Source organism: Nipponia nippon, unplaced genomic scaffold (assembly GCF_047370975.1).
Source record: "Nipponia nippon isolate SJK-2023a ecotype South Korea unplaced genomic scaffold, ASM4737097v1 scaffold_2, whole genome shotgun sequence".
Taxonomy (NCBI): domain Eukaryota; kingdom Metazoa; phylum Chordata; class Aves; order Pelecaniformes; family Threskiornithidae; genus Nipponia; species Nipponia nippon.
Window position 1 is genome coordinate 57,644,373 of NW_028262336.1, and position 22,180 is coordinate 57,666,552.

The following is a 22,180-nucleotide window of genomic DNA, read 5'->3' on the forward strand; positions in this document are numbered from 1 at the left end:
GTATCATGTCTCTGTACCTTAAACAAATGCAAGTAAGTACCTAACAAAAAAAAAGAATCAAAGAATACATCTTATGCTTGTATTAGTGAGGAAACAAATTGCGTACCTTGCCTAAGAGAGTTGGAAAGTTAGCTGCCTCTACGGTGCCGTATGTGCAGTTTGGGGGAGATCTCCCTACAGCCCTCGGCATCCATGTAAGCAGGGGAACGTCAGGCTGCTGCTCCCTTCAGTGCTCAGAAATCACAAGCCAACGGTCACTCCATCCTTCCCCAGCCCCCCAAAAGTTTGTTTCAATTTTTTCATTTTTGAGACATACAAGTTTAATGGCTCAATCAGCAAAAAAAACTTTTCAAGTTTTCTTCCCTATGACAAGGACAAAGGTACCTAAAAATGAAAGTGGAGATTCTCATGTGACTCTGTGAACTGGGACTTTACCTACTTGTCATAAAATGAAGTTGGAAAAGCAGAGATACATACATACCACTGTCATCCAGGCACCGAGCCCTTTGAGCTCCTAGTACTGCAGAGGTGCCTAGCCTTAAATTTAGCCTCATCATTTGGGTAGAATCTGTAATAGCACGTTGCTTTAAGCCTTTGCAGCTTGGGAACATCAGACAAACACTCATTTAACGCTGTGCAAGAGCCTCTTAACCTCACCATAATTTCCTATCTATCAACTTTACCTGATGCTTTTAAGGACAAACTTTCTATAGTGGTTTTAACAGAAGGATGTGAGGGAAATCCACGTGTATTTGGAAGATCTCATTAGACCCTTGACAACACTGGCAATTTTAAAGCCTTGTGCGACTGGAAAGAGGACGACTCGTACGTGACAGATGCTGGTCACATTGCTTAATACATTCTGGGAAGGTACTCAGATACTCTAGCCATGAAATTGTACGTAGCTGGGGATTATCACTAGATGCATAAAAAAAATAAGGGAATGAGCAGTTGCACATTTTTCTTCGTGCACTCAGAAAACTTCAGAGTTTTTTTAAAAGCTTCTCACTTCCCCCTCCTTTTCTTCTGTCTTACTCACAACCAGTGATGACTACATATGCATCAGGAAGACTGCATGACCACAAACATTACCAGCAACAGTCCTGTGGCAACCAGGCATTCTGAAGAGATGAAAGCAGTAAGAAGCATTCTTCTATCAAACTGGACACTAAGATATTAACGTCTGGCCTGTTAACACACTGTGACTCCCAACCATTCAGTGAAACCTCCCGTACATCCTGCTTTTACCAGGTTTGCTGCTTACATAGTTTTCCCATACGTAGATGGTTGTGTTGAGAGACAGAGCTCAGACTAGATAACTTCCAGGCTGGCAATACAGCAAGTTATTATTCTTCAGAAACCGTTATCCTCAGCAAATTTCTATAGCTCGTCCTGCGAGCTCTGCGATGTCCAGGGAACAGGGTGGACCACCACAGAGCTGCCTTCCAACATGTACTGGAGCAAGAACGCAGTACCACAGCACACAACTTCATGAAGTGCTACAGCCTGCTTGCACCATCCCACTCAAACCCATGCATGCTAGAGACAATACTTATGATTGGCACTTATTCATAGCTTTTAACACTGTTGGACTAGAATTTAGATGTTCTAGATCAGGTTTAAACGTGCCTTGGAAGAGCTGTTCCTGCAGACCTCCAAGGACCTATGTCACCCTTATGGATTCAGAAGGCTTACTCATTAATTCAAACAACCAACTGGCACAAAGGTCCCAAGGAGTCAGCAAGGAACTTGATAGCAAAAATCCTAGAGTTTAGGAACTACTGAGGCAGGCACCTGGGCTGCTACTAGGTCTTAGAAGATTCATTTCACAGCGGCTTTTATAAAATCTTTAGGAAAAAAGCCTGGGGAATTGACACCTTCTAGAAGATATTATCAGCAACACTAATTTAAATATGCACAGAAATCTGAATGTTGTACGAATAAAACCTAAACACTTAAAAACCAACATTTAAGAGAAGAAGATATTCAGCTACAGAATTCTCACTCATGCTTAAGTCAGTAAAACTCATTTTTGCCCCTATTAGAACAACTGAAGCACGTATTTTGTAATAACAAGTTTCAGGCTGCTTTTTGGAATTGGAAAAAAAAAAAATCTGTCCCAGTTATGTAAGTGCAGCCTGGTATGTGGATTACTTTTAAATCTGTGTATTTTATGCATGACTATTTAGATACGACAAAAGAAAGTGGGTGACTTCCTAGCAACTAGGGCACAGATACAAAGCTTCTGCATGTCAGTATTTGAGGATGTGGTTGGTAATAATTGTAAAAATACTTAAGGACAGCTTTGCTATGACTTAGATACTACGTAAAAAAGATTACTAGGCAACTCAGATCCAATTGGGGTACAAGAGTTTTTGTAAACTGTAAAATTGTACGATAATAGCCAAGTATAAACCAAAAGCTTTGATTCTCTAAAGCTTCATAATTTAACTTAAGATATTCAACAGAAAATTATATTGATACAGTACTTCATGTTCTTAGCAAACATTTACGCTTCATGAAAGTTACCCTAGACCATCTCTAGTTGGAAGATTCTCATTTCTGACCAGTTTAAAGCCGAGTTTGGAAATTTATTAAATGTTTACCTGTTATCAAGAGTCTTTAGATGTTAAATGAGATATACAAAGGAATTGCTTCTAAATGAACAATTCTACTAGTATAACCACCACAATCTGGTTTTGCTGTGAGCACATCACTAGCGTGCATCTAGTACCCAAAGAGGTAAGCACAGTTAAAAAGCACAAAAACTTTTACAAGTTATAAAACAAAACAAAAAGAAACAACCACATGCACACGCAGATCAAGGAGAAGTGCTTTAACAGTCTCCATCCAGGAATCTCTGTACTTATATCTCTATAGCTTGATATAAGAATACCTTCTTCCATATTTTACTAGGAAAACTGCAGTGTAAAGTCAGTCGTATCTTCAGTGACTCTGGGGAAATACCCCTGCTGTCAAAAATGCAGAGTTAATGCTTATTTTCAGTTAGCTGTGAGTATCTATTTGAAGTCCCCATTTAAATACAGAATTCAGTTCTTATACTTAATAAAATGTAATTATGTTTTGCAATATTTTATAATTTTAAAAAGTCTTCCAGAATCGAGTTTAGATTTTCAATGTTTATTATGAATCACATTCACAGTGCAATACAAATTCCATAAAAAGCTATACAACAAACATACAAAGACTACATGAAGCACGTACCATTCTGTAATGCATACAATACCTGATGCTTAGGCTAGAAGTGTTCTTAACACCTGATAGCAAGAAACTGAAGTCAAAAGATAAATAATTGGATTGAGAAACTCCTTCATTATTTAGTTTTTTTTATTGAAACCCCTTTATGTTGGTAAGCAGGCTATCAATGTAAAAAAAAAAAAGCCACACTGCTCTTTCCATATAGAAAAGTTTTTCCACTGTTTCAAACCTAGATTAATTTTCAATTAATCATCCTGTCCTCCAGCAAAAGTAGTCACAAAAATCAATTTAGCACTTCGCTTCCAGAACAGGTTGATGATGCAAAAAATAAACTATAAACATACATAAAATCATGGGTCAGCGCATAAAGTTTGGAAATACTATATGTAAAAGTTTAGAGACCAAGACAGTCCAATATATGCACTGCTTAGAAAAATTACACAATGACAGTTCTCAAGTACAGTACACAATTTTAATGTACTGCCCATACCAGAAAAATACATTTACTGTACGTGTCTACAATAATTCCTGCAAATGTTCATTGACAAGTTGTGCTAGTACTTTGGAGACCAATCTAAGATTTTTAGCTGTTTTCACAGCCTCTCCTCACATGTTATATAAAAAAAAACCTGGCTGGCTAAGTGCAAATAAGTGGTAATTTCCACTACCAGCCAGATTCTGGTGGCAGTTTGATTTTATTTCACTTTATCAAATAAAAAAAAAACCCTCACAGAAGTGACTTTTTTTTTTTTTTTTACCTTCAGTACACCAATGGTTTAGTGATTTCAGGAGATACTTTTCCTTATTTAACCTATGCATAACTTTAATAAGAGGTCCTAAGGACATATTCTTGATATATAGTTTAAACTAAGGGCAAGCACTTGCCTAGTAGCAACAAAGTGACGGCTCAGAATATTTCTCAGGCATGACAGAATTATGAATTTCAGGAGAACAGATTCTTTCATGTGCTAATTCTAAAAAATTAGAAAGAGATGTGTTTTTAGCCACCCACTTTTGGAGTTCCAGAGCTGTGAATCTGATGAATCAAGACTTATTTTCAGTTAAGACACACAAGAACTTCCCTTTTGACAGCTGACTGTAATGAGGAAATTATTGCTTTAGCACCTCAACACAGCCCCAGTGGGGTCAATGGATTGTAAAGGCTACATAAATTGGCAAGCCACAATTTTAATTAAGAAATTTGGGTTTGTGCGTCTGCATGCACAATCTGTTCAAGTATTACAGAGGGCTTGTAAACCTGGACATAAGCTTTAAGTTCATGTAAAAAAAACCAGTAAGGATGTAATATGAAAAAAAAAAATCAATCGATCATATTTAATATCCATATAGATTTGCATTCTACTATGCCCTATATAGCAATAAGCATCCTTACTGATCACTATTCAAATGCATTTCCCAAAACGCTAGTAGCACTTCTTCAGTCTGTTTTTAGAATTAATCCAAAATAAACTCTACAGCAGTGTGTAGTACTTTATAGCCAAATTTTCAGTACTACTACTGAGTGTAAAACCTTTCTCCTGGGGTCTAGTGAGGAAGAGTTTTTTTAATACCATCAGAGCCCTCCTCTGACTCCTGGTTGCTCTATGTCCCTTCTAGCAAACAAAAATGGTGCCAGAGACTCACTGCTCCGAGTCCAAGGGAACCTCGTGTATATCCCATACATGACTTGGGAATACCGGAGGCAGCTTTATTGCCATAGACCCTGAGTGGACCTTGGAGCATCTTCAGCAGAGGACTTGTGCTCAGAATTCACCTCAGAGCAGAAGAGTCTGGCGAGCGCTCACTTACCAGAATGCTGTTATGACAACTCTCAGCATAAATGCTGCTACAAACAACCTTATTCAGAAAAGATGCTGAAGCCGAATAAGCCAGATGTACATTTTATAAGTCATGCACTGCTTCTGAAAGCATGCTATAAGGAGAATTCATTTCAGCCTAGGCTTTCAGAAAAAGTCAACGACTACAGCTTCCTCTCTGGTCCCCAATGAAGACAAATTTGCATGTGGGAAAGTTTTGAACAGCAAGTTTCACATAAACGCACTTTCTAAACAATGTGTCTGAGTTAAAGATAACAATTACTACTGCATCAAATTTGGATCAGCATTGCACTTTTCAAATGTCTTACCATTAGATGCTGACAAGAAACATTCAAGTGTCAACAGAAGTTTAGAAATCACTATAAAAAGTTAGTAGAAAACCTCCATTGTTTCTGGAGTTGAAATACAAGTCTCAAACACAACACACGTGGGGAGCTATGCCATTTACTCCAGTTCAGGTAACGTGGTATTAAAACCACCGATAACTTTATAAAAGGGATACATGAGAAATACAAAACCAAATGACAAAACTTCTTACATACTACTGCAATATTCAAGCCAAGTGACATCCAAGTGCTGAGACAAACCGTATGTGAACACCTTCATGTTAAACTTCACATTCCCATCTGCATGTCAGCAAAGTTGTAGAAATTGTCTACATCTTGAGACGCTGATGCCTTGCTCTCCGATACAAAAACCTGTTTTATTAAACAAGGAAATAGTTATGCATCATGAATGAAGAAGTTCAAGTAATCTTCGCTCATTCGGAGCCAGTAATGGTTATTTTTATTTTTGCATTTCATGAGAGGCACAACTCTGTTGGTTTCCACTGTGTGTTAAAATAGTCCTAAAATTCTCGCAGCCTTGACGCACCCTTTGTAGCCGTGACCTGTTCCTAGCAGACATGCTAGCTGCAGTAACCCTAGCCTTCCACTGATGGGAATTAAAAGTTTTGGGCTCGATTATTCAGGGGTCACGCTTCAGCTAGTGTTCATTTAGATGTATTTTGCTTGGTAAAGTCAAACTCTGTCCAGGAGAGGGGAAAAACAGACAAAAACCTTAGACTACCATTAAGCTTTCCTTTAACAGAAAAGCAGAGTTTGTAAGAAAGACTCCCTTGCACTATATTCCCCTCAAAAAAACTTAATTGTTTCTTCATCAGACTTTTTTTTTTAAGTAACTTCAATTACATTTGCATTTTGCAAAATTGATCAATGCATATGAAAGTCTAAGCTCTAGGACAGTCATCTTTGAAAGCTTTCAGCAAATCAACTACAAATGCTTTAGGGAATGCCCAAATAGTTCAGTGTAAAAGGCAAAGTGTTGTGGCTGTTCATCAATCTCAACATGCAAGTGATAGCCTCAATCAAAAACTTAAACTGACTTCTTACTATCTTATATTTTCTATGCCTCAAGAGGAAATCATCACTGTCTCAGCACATCAGCGTTGGCACAGCCAACTGAGCTATTCTGAACTGCACTGGGACTGTAGGAATGGGTTATTCCAGATGACTATGCTCCTACGGTCAGTACTTCTCTGCTTCAGCTCAGAATACCACGTGAATGTAAACTGTGACAGTTCCTTGAATTGGTTTACTGAAACTATGTTTTAAGATTAAATCAGATATTTACTGGCCAACAAGATACTAAAAAAAAATTATATCATCACAAAGCAAGTAGCTTCCTAGACTGTTGCTTGGATGCGTGGTAGACTTCTATATGAAGGGACTTGCAAACATCTACTAATTATTTGGCAGTTGTTTGGTTCAGCAGCGATTGGTACCACAGTCACAACAGTTGAATACCTTCTTTCAGCATCCCTCCCTACCAGGATATTACAATTTACATTTTGCCGAGTATTTTTTGAATAAACGATGAGAGGGAGGAACAATACTAGAAAGCACACTCAAAAAAGTGCAGAAGGTCACACCAGAAAGAATGTCAGAGGTAAAGAGCGTAGATGTACCTAGTCCACACAAATAGGAAGTCCGCTTAAGTGCATAGCGTAGAGCTCTCCTTGTAACACTTTGTTTCTACCAAACGGCTCAAAAAACTCTAGTGGTGCTATTGCTGAAGAACTTTTCTACCCTTACTCGAGTATCTAGAGTTGTTTATCAGATTTATTTCAGAAACAAAAACCTGGTGAAATTAAGGTTATTAACAGATTAATTTAATCATTTTTAACTGTGATTTTCAAATGCAAATGTAGCCACCTGCTTAAAAGCAGATTAATCTCCCTGCAAACTCCTACAGGATGCATGTCTTCCTAAGAGCTTTGGCATTGTTTCTTGATCGAGGATACCTTTAATTCTTTCTGAGCACTATAACAACTCTCAAACACCATAAGGGCAGCCAACAATGAGGTGAAACCATTTTATAGAGCATTCCTGAACCTTCTGGTAGTAATAAGTCTGAAGTTTGTTACTCCCTTAAATTACTGCTAACTTACATGCCAAGAAAGAAATACATTTTCTAAAAAATATGTACTCATGATATTCAGTTATCTGGGGATCCATGCACAAACTTAGTGTTTATCAGAAGTTTTGGAGTTACTTTTTATCTAAATGAAGATATATACTTCTCAAGAAGCCCAAAGTTCTGCTTCTTAATTCAGTGCAGCAAGTATTTAATAGGTGAAGTAGATTTTACTATGGAACCAGGCTGTAAACAGAAGTTTTAAATCCAGACGCAGTAAGTAATTTCACATTTGGAACTGAACCCAAACACTACAGATCACCTTCAAGAACAATGCTTACTTCACAGCATGAAGTGCACAGTCTGAGGCTTCTGGATGCATCTCAGATCACGGCTTTCATAGTGTTATAGTAACAGACACCAATCATTTTAGTGAGGAAAATATAAAATTGTATTTGTTCTAAGAATTAGTACCACTTCAGTCTTTGAATAAAGAAAAAGATCTAGCAGAACCAGTGAATTATCTACCCAATACCAGCTTTGTTCTGTCTGAAAAAAAATATGTTAACGACACTAAAAACAAAGCCACTGTAAGCTCCTGCTTAAAGAGGCCATTTTTATGGTAAAATTTGCAGTGATGACTTTTGGGTCACAAGAAAGAATCTAATATCACAACACTGCCCAGACTGTAGTTCTAGTATTCTCCAGACTCAGAGAACCAAATTAAGGCCTGCTACACATCAGTTTTTTTCTGGTGCAATAGCAAACATGAAAAAAGTAAATCTTGGCTTCTTTTGAGATGACTTATTACAAGATGACTGTTTTCCAGAAACCGGGCAGTCTAGTTCCGAGTAACTCTTTCAAAAGGAACTGAAAGACAGCAAGGAACTGCATGGACGCTATGTCTCAAAGACATTCTGGTCTTCTTTAAACAGCTACTTGAAAGCAAGGGGTTTGTCACTTTCTCGTTATCAGGAGTGCTTTAATTGTTTCCAGAAACTTTCTCAAAGCCATTGCCATTCAGAGAAATGGGGACAGCAAGGAAAGAGGAGGTGTGGTGTAAAGAAGCTACAGGAAAACAAGCTGACAGAAGAAGAAAAGAAAATGCCTTTGAAGGAAGGCATCCTGCGATATCCTACACAGCAAAAGTAAACCTTGAAAAAAGTTGAAATCCCATCATATTATCTTTGTCAGGGTTTAATAGACTGGGACATCACAAAGCAGACTTCAGTATAAGACTTGGAGCAGAGCTTTTCCCTACTCTATTTATAGAACTTGGTTTTACTATCATGTGAAATAACAGTTTTAAGTGGAAATCATCTATTCTTCAATAGCTATAGGGATGTAGTACTCTCTTTCCTAGGGCAACTTTTCTTGTCTCTGACAAGCAACTTAAGTTTTGAGTACAAAAACCCAAAGCAACAACAAAAAATAGGATATTCAGATTTTACTATTCAGAAACCTAAAAAGATCATGCAGTATGTCAATGCTACAGCTTGACCGTGAAGTATCCTAGATATTCTGTAACATTTTCTGCCAATAAAGCAATACACCAGCTTACCTTGGTCCCACTAAAAACATCATTTATAGTGCTTTGACATCCTTCCACAGCACCATCTCCATTGAACTCCAAAGCAACCACTGGACCTAGAAGACAGTTTCATCTAGAATCAATACTACTTTTAAGCTTGGCATTGAAACAGTAGATTTCTCAGCCCATAGGGAATTGTGAAGCTTGCAAGAAGCATTTTATGGTTTTTGCTTAAGCAGCCATAATGCAGGATAAAGAATTAAAACCACTTCACCACAGGTTCAAAGTACAGTGTTATCCGAGAAGAAATTATCTGCAATTCCATGCTCATGTTTGCAGAGACTCTGGCAGGATTCCAGTTTTACTTCTTGAAAGGCAGCAATGGCACAAAAATGCTAAGGAGCGCAGGGCATCATGAAAGTGAGTCAGACTATACTGCTCAAATAGTGAGCCATTTCACAGACATCTGGAGTAGGACTGAGTCATTCACGCATTTTTGCCTCAGTCCCAAGATAGCAAACTGCCTGATTTTTCAGACTTGTTCTCACCCGCTATTTGCAGATCCCCTTTCTCTGGTTTCGTTCTGAACACATTATTTCTTCCTACACAGGTGCAAAATAGCCCTTAAACTAGACTGTCATCTGATAAGTACAATAACTTTTGTCCTGTTCTTGCAATGAGCATCACAGACCTCTTATGTTACTATGAAAAAACCTGCATGTTGCTACTAAGTTTGGGAGGATGTACTGAGCTTCAGCATATAACAGATGGCAAGATGTCAGTACTTCTGCAGGAAGAGACAAAAACCAATTACAGTCAGATCAATAAAAATGCTTTTGAAATACTCTGACAGTATACCAGTTATAAACAGAAATTTAACACTTGCCTGCTTTACACATCTATACTGATTTGCTTAGATATGTATACAAAAACACTGAACATCTAGGTGGTTGAGCAGCAACGGTGATAAGTTAGAAACAGTCTAAAAGGATGAGCTTCTTTTGACCACCCCAGACAAATCTGTATGTGCCACTGGTCCTGAGTTGGTCTAGTTGGACCACTAGAGGCGGGGCAGAGCCACAAAATACATGTGGAATGGCTCATTTCCGATGCCTTCAGAAATTTTGGCTGGTTTAAGGCCCGATTGAGGCTTCTGAAACTCATCTCAACTGGCTTTACACTATGCCCTCGAAACACAAATTTCTCCTTCATTCCTGTTTCTTCTCCAGAACTCTCTAGTGACAGCTAGATTTTTACATCAAGAAGAGAAAGAAAACAACACAAACTCACCTTTTTCAAGCAGTGGAATGAATTCTGATGCACACTGCTGGAAAACTCTGTGAGCATCCTCTGCCTTCATTGAGACTTCTTTAGTCTGTACCAGCTGAAAGCCTTTGCCAGTCATCTGTTAACAGAGAAAGAATTCATGTTAAAAATGCTTCTAAGGCAGAGAGTTGAGCTCAAATATTCAGATTACACTGGAATTTTCCCTGTACACATTAAGCCACAGAGCAAAGGGACCCTTTTTGCTCCTTTCAAAGACCATTTGCTTTTTCTACATTTCTGTTTATTTTCATTCCATTCATCCAGATTTTCTCCTCTACCTTAGTGCACCTAGAGGAGTAAATGTGAACATTTTTGTTTTATATTATGGCCCAGGGTTGTGTTTTTTTCCCCCCACAATCCCTCACAAGCTGAAACTAATGGGAGTTAAAAGCACTCAGCATCTGGAGTCAAGCAGTTAGTTCTCAGTCTGCAATAGTTCAGTCAAGCGTTAGCTCAAACTCTCATCTATCCATTGCTGAAGAAGTTTTCCATTTTTGAAAAAAAAAAAAAAAGTTACAAACTTTTCAAACACACACAGCTTTTTACTTCAAATCTAATACAAAACTAAAAGCACGTGGAGAAGGAGCAACTGTATTTGTACTTCCACAGCATCCATTAATCTACAGAGCAGCAAGATTTCCACAGAATCTCACTAACTAGTCTTTTAGCATCTTCTTAAGTCTAATTTGGACAGAACTACAAACACAGGAGAACACATCTATTATCCTCTTTGCTGTAGCTATTCCTTCTGCAGAAAAAAAACAACCCATAAGTATCATTATCTCCCTTCACTCAGGTAGCTGTTAGTAACTCAGTTCCACAAAAATTCAAGTGGGCAGTAGGGGGGCATGGGAACGCCCTACAGCTTTCTTTCCTTGCAGTTAAAAACCCAAGCAAAGGAGCTCCATCAGTTGTTTTGTTGATTGTATAACACTGGGATCAGCAGGTTTGCAGATACCTCTCTCAGAAGCTGTAGCTCATGGTTACTGGCTCTGCTCTGTCATCCCTAGCACTCCAGGGTGCTAAAAGCAGCCAGCCACTCCCAGATTTTAGCCCCAGGAAAGCCCAAACTCAGCCAAGCCTGGGAGCTGCTGCCTTGCAGGGATTAAAAAAAAGAGAGACAGCACCAGCTATTTAGTAATCGAAGATGGCTGACCAGCCGTGACAAACACTCACTGCCTCTTCCAGAAAAGAATTCCAATACTGGGTGCCAAGGGGGATACAATTTAACATGTTATTTTTTTAAAGTCTCTGTTAGTACTGGAAAAACTTTCAAGACAGACTGCTTTGTTAGCTGTGACTTTTGGGGCAATAAGCTAACAAGTTAATTGGCTACATCCCTTTGACAAGCATTGCCAATCACTTACTCTACATTTGGCCAAGTTCATCAAATCAACTACGCGTTTTCTTCAGAACGTAGCTTTGGTGTGCCATGGTGGAAAAGTACACTGGAACTATTAGAGGACAGATGTGCCAGTCACAGGATGTCAGCTGTAAAACAACTGTCTGATCAGATGAGCTCCAGTCTCTTACCTTCCTTTAAGGTTTTAAACAGTGCAGTTGCTTGGTATGGTGAGTAGACAAGCAAAGCTTCTGCATTCTCCCTTCAGGGAGCACCGGAGGCTATCCAGAGGAAAGTCCAATTAGAAATTCAAAAAGTTGAATGCAGACAAAGGTCGCTTACCTCATCAATTAACTTCCTGGCATTTGCAGTTGTGTAGTCACCAGCAAAAAACACGGCCAAACACGATTCGTCGCTGCTTTTCTGTCTCCGCCCTCGAGTTATTGGTATTATGCTCTTCATAGCATCGGTAGAAATTCTGACAGCTTTCAGCTCCTCAGAGCTGGGCAGAGGAACGTAATCTTGGACTACAGCATCCTCAGGCAAAAGGCCCCAATTATTTTCTCCTGACACAGGGGTAAAGTCATGGATGTTGCTCCATGTGTTATTGAAGATACTCAGTCCAGCATCTTTAAATTGTAAAGCAAGCTCAGGATAATAGTACTGGAAACATCCGAATTTCATACCTGTGGAGGACTCAATAATGGGCTGGGTGGCACAGCACAAGAACACCTCCAGCTTTCTGCAGTCCCGAGCACGAAACTGTTGGCAGGCCACTATGCATTTACAGTCTTTGCAGTCACGGAAAAACACGCTGCCTTTTATTGGTCCCAAGAAGATTTTGCAGTTTACACAGTCATCAATAGTGATTGTAGCAGAATGGTCAAATATGTAGATGCTACAGTTCTCACAGTTCTGAATGATGAATTGTTGCCCTGCTACTTTTCCAGGCAGTCGACCCACAGTTTCGTCTTTAAGTCCAGAAAAAGTGTAATCTTTGGGGTCAATCTGAAGGAGGAAGGAAAAAAAAAAAAAAAAAAAAAGAATGTGAAAGTCTTCACGTACAGAGAATACTATCATGCTAAATGTCAACTGACTTGCATTAATTGAGGTAGCACTGAATTGTACAGGATAACCTGCCAGAAAACTCTTCAAAGTGTGATGAAAGATCAGAAAAAGCTCTTTTAGCTAAACTACTGAAATGCACACTATTAAGGTACAACAAAGAATTGAAACAACACTTCTAAGGTGCTTCAGGAAAAAACACCTAACTCAGTTTGTCCTCTAATAAAGAAAGGGGGCAGGGGGAGCTAGGTTTCTCTGTGGACTGTTTCAACAAGGATGATGGTCCTGGGTATTATCGTAATAACTGTAATAAATGAATTGGCCCACATACTTAAAGACTCACAAAGCTAAAGAGACACAGTATTTCCTTTTCAAGTAGCTTTCTTGGTCACATTTTGCCACAGCTCAACACGCTGCAAGGAAACCTTGCTGCTTTCAAGCAGTATCTCCTTCATTACATTTGCCAACTACAAAGAGCTTGCTTATCTGCGCCACAGCATCATCTTGTGCTAACAACTACAAGATTTTTGTGCTAACAACAGCTACGTGATTGTTTTAGCTACAACCAACAAGCAAACCTTGGCAGTGCTGGTGCAGGGGGCACATTTACAGACCTCTCCTCCTCCACGCTCCAGCATCCCACTGCAGGGGAGGGACACTTGAGAGAGGCTGTGGTTTTCCCTGGGACTCTCCATTGGGGAGCAGAGACTGAAGAGCCACAGAGCGCCCAGGATGGTCTGTGATACAGGTGGGGAGCATGAATAATACAGCTGGTGCTGTCGTAACACCGAAGGAATCTGAGCTGGGTCATTTCTAGATATACATGAGTCAAGACAATTATGCTTCCCGGAGCAAATTCTACTCTGCCCTCTTGTGAAAGCTTATTAAAATAGCACTCAGAAGTATACAAGTACCCGAACTAGTCCGACACAAGACCACTTCACAAACCTGCTATTTGATCATCAGCCCAAGGGGCCTAAAGCTTGCTGCACCGTTATCAGTGTTAATGCATTACAACAGTTTCTGGATAGCCCAATTTGTAAGAAACTCCTCCTCCTCTTCAGCATCTCAAACATTCGCAGGAGATTGAGAGACCAGAAAAAGGCATAAACCAGGATGGGCTAGTGCCAGACATTCACTAAACCAGGTCAGGCTAGGTAGCTTTTGTCTACAACAGCTAATGGAAGCTAAAAAGTCTTTACCAACTGATAAAATGTACTCCTTTATAGTCAACATATCTGACCTCCGGACAGGAGAGGAAGTTCGCAGCAGATGAATCTTTCAAATAAAATGCAAGTTGAGACAATGAAGATGGCTTCCTAGAAATCTCCCCTCAATCATATTTAATACCACTAGTACACAACCAGGAAAGTTAGCTGGAAGAGTTACAGATAAAATTGGGAGACTCAAATGATAAGGGACACAGCATGGAGACTCAGCCACACAGTATGATTAGGATTCAAACCCTCTAAGGTCTTAAGTCTCATGTAATGTTACATATTTGATCCATACACAAGATATTTATACTCATATTCTCTCATACTTGAGAATATAAGTATCAAAATTGCTTTGGACACGTCTTTCCCAGGCACCTCCTAGAACATTTATATATGTATGTGTGTGTATATATATATAATGTTGGGGGTTTTTTTAATAACCTTGGGAGACAGGCTTACTGCCTTCAAAACAGGGTATAGAGGAACAGTTACTTCTCCTAGGAAGGACAAGTTCAAAGTTTCCGGAACTTACAGCTTTTTTGAAAGTTGTCACCTCAGCGTGTCCTTCTAAATTGCTCTGCTCTAAAAAGCCTCTGAAGCAGCACTAACTCATCCGACACAGTGGCCTGTACAGAGATGTGTGAAACTTCACCTTCACCTTGCAATTTTATTTAGGCCTAGGTGAAAAACCAGCGGTTAGTCAGCTCACCAACAGCTTACAGACAGTTTCAAATGAGAGCGCTTGAGAAAGAGTAGTAGTTGAGTTCAAGGATAAAAAAAGTCAGCTTATTACCAGATTCAGGAGCTCAATTTTATTTCCCTGACATGAATTAAGAGTTCTGCACTGACACAACTCTTACTTCTCAGTTTGTTCACCATGCTAGGGAGTTTTCCAATTTCATTTAATTTTGCTTTGCAGTTTTCCTTTTAAAGATTAAGAGTATTTATTGACTAACACTGCCGTACAGACTGGAGGGACTGAATGAAATAGATTTTACACTCTCTCTGCACACTGGGTTATTGCCCCAGCAAGGAGGGGGTAACCCAAGAGACTGTAGCAGATCTGAACATTTCACTTCTCCTGGGTAAAAGATGCATGCCAGAGAAAAGAGCGTGAAGGCAGAACTACGATTTTGAGGATGCATCCAACAGCTGCTAATATGCCCATTGCGGAGTTTCACGCTTACCAGCTCTGAAGTCTGCAGCTATCATCAACAGGTTAATATTAAATCACTGCATCCACCTTCCGTACCTTGACAGTCAGCACTAACTGCTTCTTAAGCTCTGTCTCGGCAACATAGCAAGAAAGCAGGCTAGGAAAACCAAAAGCAACAGGAGAAGGTAACATCTGCAGCCTCATACAACCATAAGCAGGGCTATGTAGATTTCTCTGCCTGTTCATCTGGTGCAACTTTTGCTATAAAATCTTAAGTATGTGGCAGGTTAGCAAAAATCAACTGTTAGATAACTCATCTATTTATCCTTTGCATTTGGATAAAGCTTCAAAGAACTTTGTCCAAATCCACCCATCTCACCCAGACAGATGCTTTACTCTCCATCCCTTAATACATTTTTAAATGTCTTTTTTTTCCCCAGGCTGGTATTAGTCCAAATGATGACAGTATTTATAGAGGCAACTTTTAATGCTTTCAGCTGAATTTAAAGTTTTTGGAGTAGATACGAGTCGTGCATTAATAGATACAGGCACAGCTCAAGAGCTGAAACCTTCTAACAGAAATTCTATGCGCAAGTTCAGGAATTACTCCAGAGAGTGACCTCAAATAACCAGATAAGATGACGAAAAAGTAATTCCTGCTTACACAATATGGTTCCCCCTCAGCAGAGGTACAGAAGTCTCATCTTCAGTTATTGGTCATAAGCCTGTTACAAAGGACCAGAGGACAAATTGTAAGGAGCAGGGATTTGAAAGAACAAAGAAAGGAGAGAAGCGAAGGCAAACAAAAGTTTGCCATGGTTGCTTTGAACTCTAGGAAGTTCTGCTGCAACAAGTGCAAGGTGTATTAAGCAGCTTTCCTTCCTACAAACACGTGTCTTGCAAGAAGGTCAGAGGCCAGGTGTGAAGGCTGCAGATGACGTACATCTCTTCAGCCACCATTATCCAGATTACTGGCACCAAGACTAGGCAGTTCCCATTTGGAGGAAAACTTAGAAGTACTAGACCCTCACAGTTTTTAGTGGTAACTGTGCCTAGACTCACCAAGGATCCCAACAGCTTCTTGAACTCTTTCTGGCATGAGTTCATGTCTTAACAAGACTTTTTCACCGGGTCTATCAGGACAGGAGTTTTAGTCAGCAATGATACGCCACCACAAATATGAGAAGGTACTGCTGTTCTTAATGGATTACGGTTCTCCCTTAGCTACCTGGGTCTAGCCTGCTGAGCAAACAGTAGTCTTTCTAAACCATTTACACTAAGGTCTTCTCTTTTAAATATCGTTCTCAAAAAAAATCATTCCCTCTCTCTCTAAATCACAACAGATGGTGGTTCAGCTATGGACTTATATACAGTCAATGACATACAAGAGTTGGCTGCTGACCCAGTGACATTAAAAGCTGCAGCTGTAAGGCAGGCACACGAACTTAAGAGGCTTTTCGTGCTATTTTTTTCAGTAGGGGAATCAACAGAAAGGAAATAAGCAAGAAAAGTGCATTCCCAGGCCTAGACACTTCTGCATATTCATACTTGCATGGGATTGGTGCCCTTAAGCACTCAGTTGCAACATCCTCTGGAGACTGTTTGTTGAAGTTACTCACCTCTGGCAGATTTCTAGATTCTTAGGCAACAAGAAAGGTGGAAAGAGGGACAACATGTGCAAGTTCCAGTCACTAGCATACAATTTTTCATCTTGCAGCATCTCCTGTGCACCTTGACTTTAAACGTAGCCAATACAACAGTCTGAATGCACGTTCATTCTATTGTTTGTAATCTTCCCCCTCTTCCAGAGTACCCGTAATAGCACAAAACGGTCATTCTCATACTTTCCTGAGCAACGAACCATTGCCAAATACTGCAGATAGGAGAAGAGAAAGAAGAAAGGCAGCTAGTACATGCCTACATCTGACTTAACTGGAAATATTGTTTAATATGAACCTGCTGACTGTTTCTCAGTTGATAGACTACGTTTTGAGAAATACAGCAGTAGTTCTTCTGGTGCACTGGGAAGTGTAAGGGAGAGGCACTGGATTAAAGGACAAAATATTTCACTGTCTAGTAAGAGGGGAAAAAAAAAAAAGAAAAAAGATGAAAGTGATTTTATTTATATTCCAAAATAAAATACAAAGTGGCTACCTAAACGAGATCTAGGTAGTTCAAGATGTCCACATCAGCTTAGACCATTCTAGCAGAACCCTCAAATGTATGGTAACTAACAAAAGACTCTATCTATGATTTATGTAGAAAGTTACACCTCTGAGTTTTTTTTCTAAACTGTTTGAATACAGCCATCACATATAGCAACGATAGCTGTGTGTTTCCTATCAACTAAAGCAGTTATGTTGCAAGTCAACTGACATAAAACAAAACCTTACTTGTTCCTTCTAAAAGGAAAAGTCATCTGGGAAGGAAAGTCCCTCTAAGCTTTAAATGCCATTGCGATCATAATTAATCTAATCCTACTTCTTTACACATGAGACAACAGCAAAAAAGACGATGCAGATTTTTGTGTTTCTTCTCCTGCAGAGAAGGTCACAGCTGGTGGGTGTATCTGCCATCGCAAGACACAAACCCCCAGTTCCTGTCTGTACGTACCCCTATTCAGTTACTGCTGCAGTTACCGCTCTGGTCACGCATGTAAACAACGTTAGTCACACAGAAGGTACTGAGGTAGGAAAGGAAAAGGGAGACCAGGAGCAGAAATACAATCTTACATTCCGGGTGGAAACCTAGCTGAAGAAGGCTGAGGAGGGCTGAGCAGCACCAAGTTCCTCCCCCACACTTGGTCAGAAGGGGACCCTCATGACAGCCCAATGACATCAACACATGACAAGTCCCCAGGATGTGGTGCAGCGATAACAGCCTCTGTAATGAATGGTGCTCCACTTACTCTCCTGGACTAAGAATCCCAGAGCAGCGACAAACTGAACGCTCATCCTTTTCCCTTCTCTTTTCAAGATAAGCTGATTCTTCTATTGCACCATAGGTAATCTTCACACAGTTCTCCGAACCCAAGGGTCAGCAAGCATTACAGAGATCCCAGCAGACTTACGACACAATCTAAATTTCATTAATGTTTGCATACCTTTAAAACACAGACTTCTGTCCTCACTTAAATGAGGTGACGTAGATATCTGAAAAGGCCCCTCAAACTCATATACCTTCCCTAATTTCAATTCAACTGTCAGCATCTTATAATATTTTGTATTTGGAGTTTTCTACCACACAGTCCATTTTTGGGACTGTTATACAAGAGTTACATGCTTACTAGGATATTGTCATATTACTCTTTGGCTAGGTTTACACTAGCAGACCGTACCAATACCAATCATCTTTTGCCACCAGAACACAATTAAAATAGACTAGGCTAACACCACTGTCCTTCAGAAGCAGAAGAAATAGTTTAGCTGGAGGAGCTCCTCAGGTTCAGAGCTTCTTCCAGCACAGCTGTCAGCCAGCAGTCACCTCTTCTCACATCCCTAATCAAACAAGCATGCACGCAAGCGTGCCTGCATTTTTCTGCCTACAGTAAGAGTGTCAGCATGGCATTAGTTTACAGGAAGACAGCTGGAGTCTCTGAGCAGCGAGACTTACCCACCTGTAAGAACATACAGAGGATAGCTTACAAGAACTGTGGACAATTGCCAAACCTGCTTGCAGAACTGCACTATATAACCAAAACTGCATCAGCGAGTAGGAGAGCCTAAAATTAGAAACGCACCCCCAACCCAAATGGTGCATCGACACATTATTAATAGCAACAGGAAACGAACATCAGAAGACCACTAGCACATCTGTTGACAGAGTTCAGGTTTTCTGGGTTCAGAATACAAATCAATGCACTTGGTGAACAAAAAGGAGCCTTCGTGCCAAAAGTTTTCCGACTGACTTCAATCTAACTCTGTACACAAACACAAATTGTGAAATAAATAAGTATAATATATGCAATGCATCAGAAATGAGAAAGCAATAGACAGCAGGATAACGTATCAGAGACAATACTTAAAGCTACTCCATTAACATTGACTTAGTATCACTTAATGCAAACTGGGATCAAGAAGGCGTCTTAGTGCTGCTTTCCTGGTTTAATGTACCGAGCATACACCCAAGAGCCCAATGAAAGGTAAAGCTGCAAAGAGCAAAAGAAATGGACTTCAATGCTAAATAGCCATTCTTGAGCTGTACAGTACAAAATTAAGCAGCTAATTTGATGGCTCCCACAGTTCGGTAGCACGGCCCAAACTCACCGATTCTTCTGGTTTCTAAGAGTCTTTTATAGAAAAGGAGGAAGTCGTTGTACACGCAATGCATTACGTGCTTTTTTTTCCTCCACAGAGATAGATTGTTGGTGCTGTAATAGCCTTGTCTGTTAGCTTGAACCTACTTCCAGGACGTTAACAAGTCAGCTTCTTAGCAACAAGGCTGGCTGTTCTCTGAATCAAGTGTTTCTATGTCCTGACTTTCCTCTCGTTAGTTTTAGAAGTTAGCACCATATAAGCAGATGGAGTAAAAAGTTTCATATAAGCTGAGCTGTAGCTGATGAATTTGCTCTAAGATTAGATCATACGATTTCAAATGCTCATTTAGCAATGTACTTTTGCACAGAACTAAGATTTGTTCTGCTACTCTAAAATGCGGTTTCAGTACAGCCCTCTCCCTGCGAGAACAGCCTCCGTACAAGTAACAGGCTGCCATCCTCTCCTTCTCTCTCCAACGCTGCACTGCAAATATCCACTAGCAAATCAAAGCAACAAGCCCACCACAGCTCAATCGTCTTTATCCTCAATGAACTGATTCCTCCAGGCCACGTGCAGGCTCTCTAGCTCATTTCCATCTGAGCTTGTCTTAATCTACTGGGAAGACTTAAGGGACACCCTAGAGCACCTGGCCAAGTTTAAAAAACAAGCAAGCTGAGCATTCAAATAAGTTCACGCGTTTTCTTTTCCATACTCGTAAAATGTGGCCTAAAGGTTTGGAGATTTTGTTTGTTAAAACCACATCAACTAAGTTTATGGCCTGCCCCATTTCCTCCTTCCCCCACCCAAAGGCGGCTGGAGAAGAGGGGGGACCTAGCAGGGCTATGATGCCATGATGTATTTAGGAAGTGAAACTTGAAACGAGGGTGCGGAGAAATACATTTCATCCAGCACTTAAGGGCTTTCCTGCTTGAGACTTCGTGATTGCCTTCAACAGGTCAGGAAACAGCACTGGGAAGGATCCGTCTTTATCTGTCACTGCAGGGACTGAGAGGTTGTTCTAGTCCCTCTAGCTTTTTTTTAAAAACAAAACCAAAAACAAACAAACAAAAACAAAACAAAACCCACAACACCCAGAAAACACAACCTGAACAAAAAACCCTGACAAACCCAAAGAGCCAAGCAGGAAGAACAGATACTATTGACCGTCAGGACACAAGACGCAAGTTTCGCGCCTCCGCTGGAATACCAGGAGCGGGGACTCGAGCCCCGAGAGGCACAAGCGCTATCCAGCTGCCCTCCCGCTGCCATTCCGCGGCTCTGCCCAGGTGAAGCAGAGGAACCCGCGGGGCTCCAAGCTACCTCAGAGTTCCCGAGGCGGCCGGACAGCAACTCGCCACCGGTGGCGACTGTCCGAGCCGCGCTGCTGGCCGCAGCCCGGGCCGCGCCCCCGCTCGCACCGGCGGCCGCCGCAGGACCAGCCTGCCGCCCGCTCCGCTCGCGCGGTGCGAGGCTGCCTGGTTGAATCCTTGGGCTAAACACTTCTTTTGGTTTTTTAAATAAACGCACTGACCTGCAGGGACCGAGCCGTAGCACCGGTACCGGGGGAGGCCAGCTCCCTGCCGGGGAGGCCCCCCCCCGCCCCGCTCCCGGGGCGAGCGGCCGCCGCGGAGCCCCTGCCGCGGCTACAGCCCCCCACGGCCCGGGCGGCAGAAGAGGGCGAGGCGCTGCCCGCCCAGACAGCCGACACCCCCGCCCTGCCCCAGCCCACTCCGGCGGCGGCTGCCCGCGGCCGGGGGGCAACGGCCGGCGCGGTACCTTGGCTCGCTGGTCCCAGCTGTACTGCGGCGCCTTCTCCTCGCCGGCTGCCGCGTCTTGGCCGGCTCCCCCCGCCGCCGCCTGCTGCTGCTGCTGCTGCTGGCCGCCCTGGGCCGGCTTCCTGCGGCGGGAGAAGAAGCAGCCCATGGCGCCGCCGCCGCCCGGCCGGCCCGCGGGGAGCGGCCGGGAGCGCCAGCGCAGCGCCGCGCCGCCCCGCCCCGCCCGCTTCCGGTTTCCCCCCGTCTCCCGTAGCGACGGCGGCCCTTCCCCGTCCCGCTCCAGCCGCCGGCCGCGCCGCCGCTGACGGCGGGAGGGGGAGGCAGGGCTCAGGCGGCCGGGGGGAAGCGGGAAAATGGGGTGCTTCAGTGACCGCCATCGCCCCCCGGCCCGGCGCAGGAGCGGGCCCCGGGCCGCCCCGGCAGCGGGCCGGCGGACGCGGGAGCGGCGGACGAGCCAGCCCTAACGGGGTGAGGCGGCTGCCGCCCGTGGCAGCCCCTGTCCCGCCTGAAGCCGTAGGCGGGCGCGGCTGCGGAAGTCGGAGGTACAACGTCAGGTGCGGCCTGCAAACACAAACCGGCCGATCCTACATCACGTCATTTTCTGTCGGTGCAACCGGCACGGCAGGCAAGGACGTTACCCGCCTGGACGTGTGACACCGCAGGGGTGGACGCCGAGCTCACGGGTCTGGGCGGGCCGCGCCAGAAGGCCCAGCCAGCCCCCCGGCTTCTGGCAAGTCTTTCGGAGCACCAGGGGCGAGTGGCGGCACGAGGACCCACCGCGTCCCGCGGCTTTGTGCCAGCCTTTGCAAAGACTCTGGCTTTTTGTGTGGCTTGTGGTTTGTTGTTTGGGTTTTTTTTTCCCCCAGAGAAAAAAAAAAACCACACACACAATTTTTATCCGACTATCCAGCCATTCAAAGACATTTTCCCCAAGATTTTACGGATTTGATTCCTGGGGGTAGAGGGGGAAGACTTCAGAATTGCCTCTGACCCAGTGGTGGGTGGACCTTGGCCAGGTGCCCACCCAGCTGCTCGCTCAC

The 22,180-nt window shown here is 42.3% G+C and overlaps 1 protein-coding gene across 1 annotated transcript; it reads right to left on the reverse strand.

The window, feature by feature from the left end:
* Positions 1-3,120: 3,120 nt before the first annotated feature.
* On the reverse strand, positions 3,121-21,364 carry RP2 (RP2 activator of ARL3 GTPase). Its single transcript, XM_087759130.1, has 5 exons — positions 21,142-21,364; positions 12,014-12,679; positions 10,294-10,408; positions 9,034-9,119; positions 3,121-5,755 (listed from the first exon to the last, which is right to left on the reverse strand). Exons 1-5 carry the CDS (start codon positions 21,286-21,288, stop codon positions 5,672-5,674), a joined length of 1,098 nt encoding a protein of 365 aa, XP_087615256.1. The 5' UTR covers positions 21,289-21,364; the 3' UTR covers positions 3,121-5,671.
* Between the last annotated feature and the right edge of the window lie 816 nt (positions 21,365-22,180).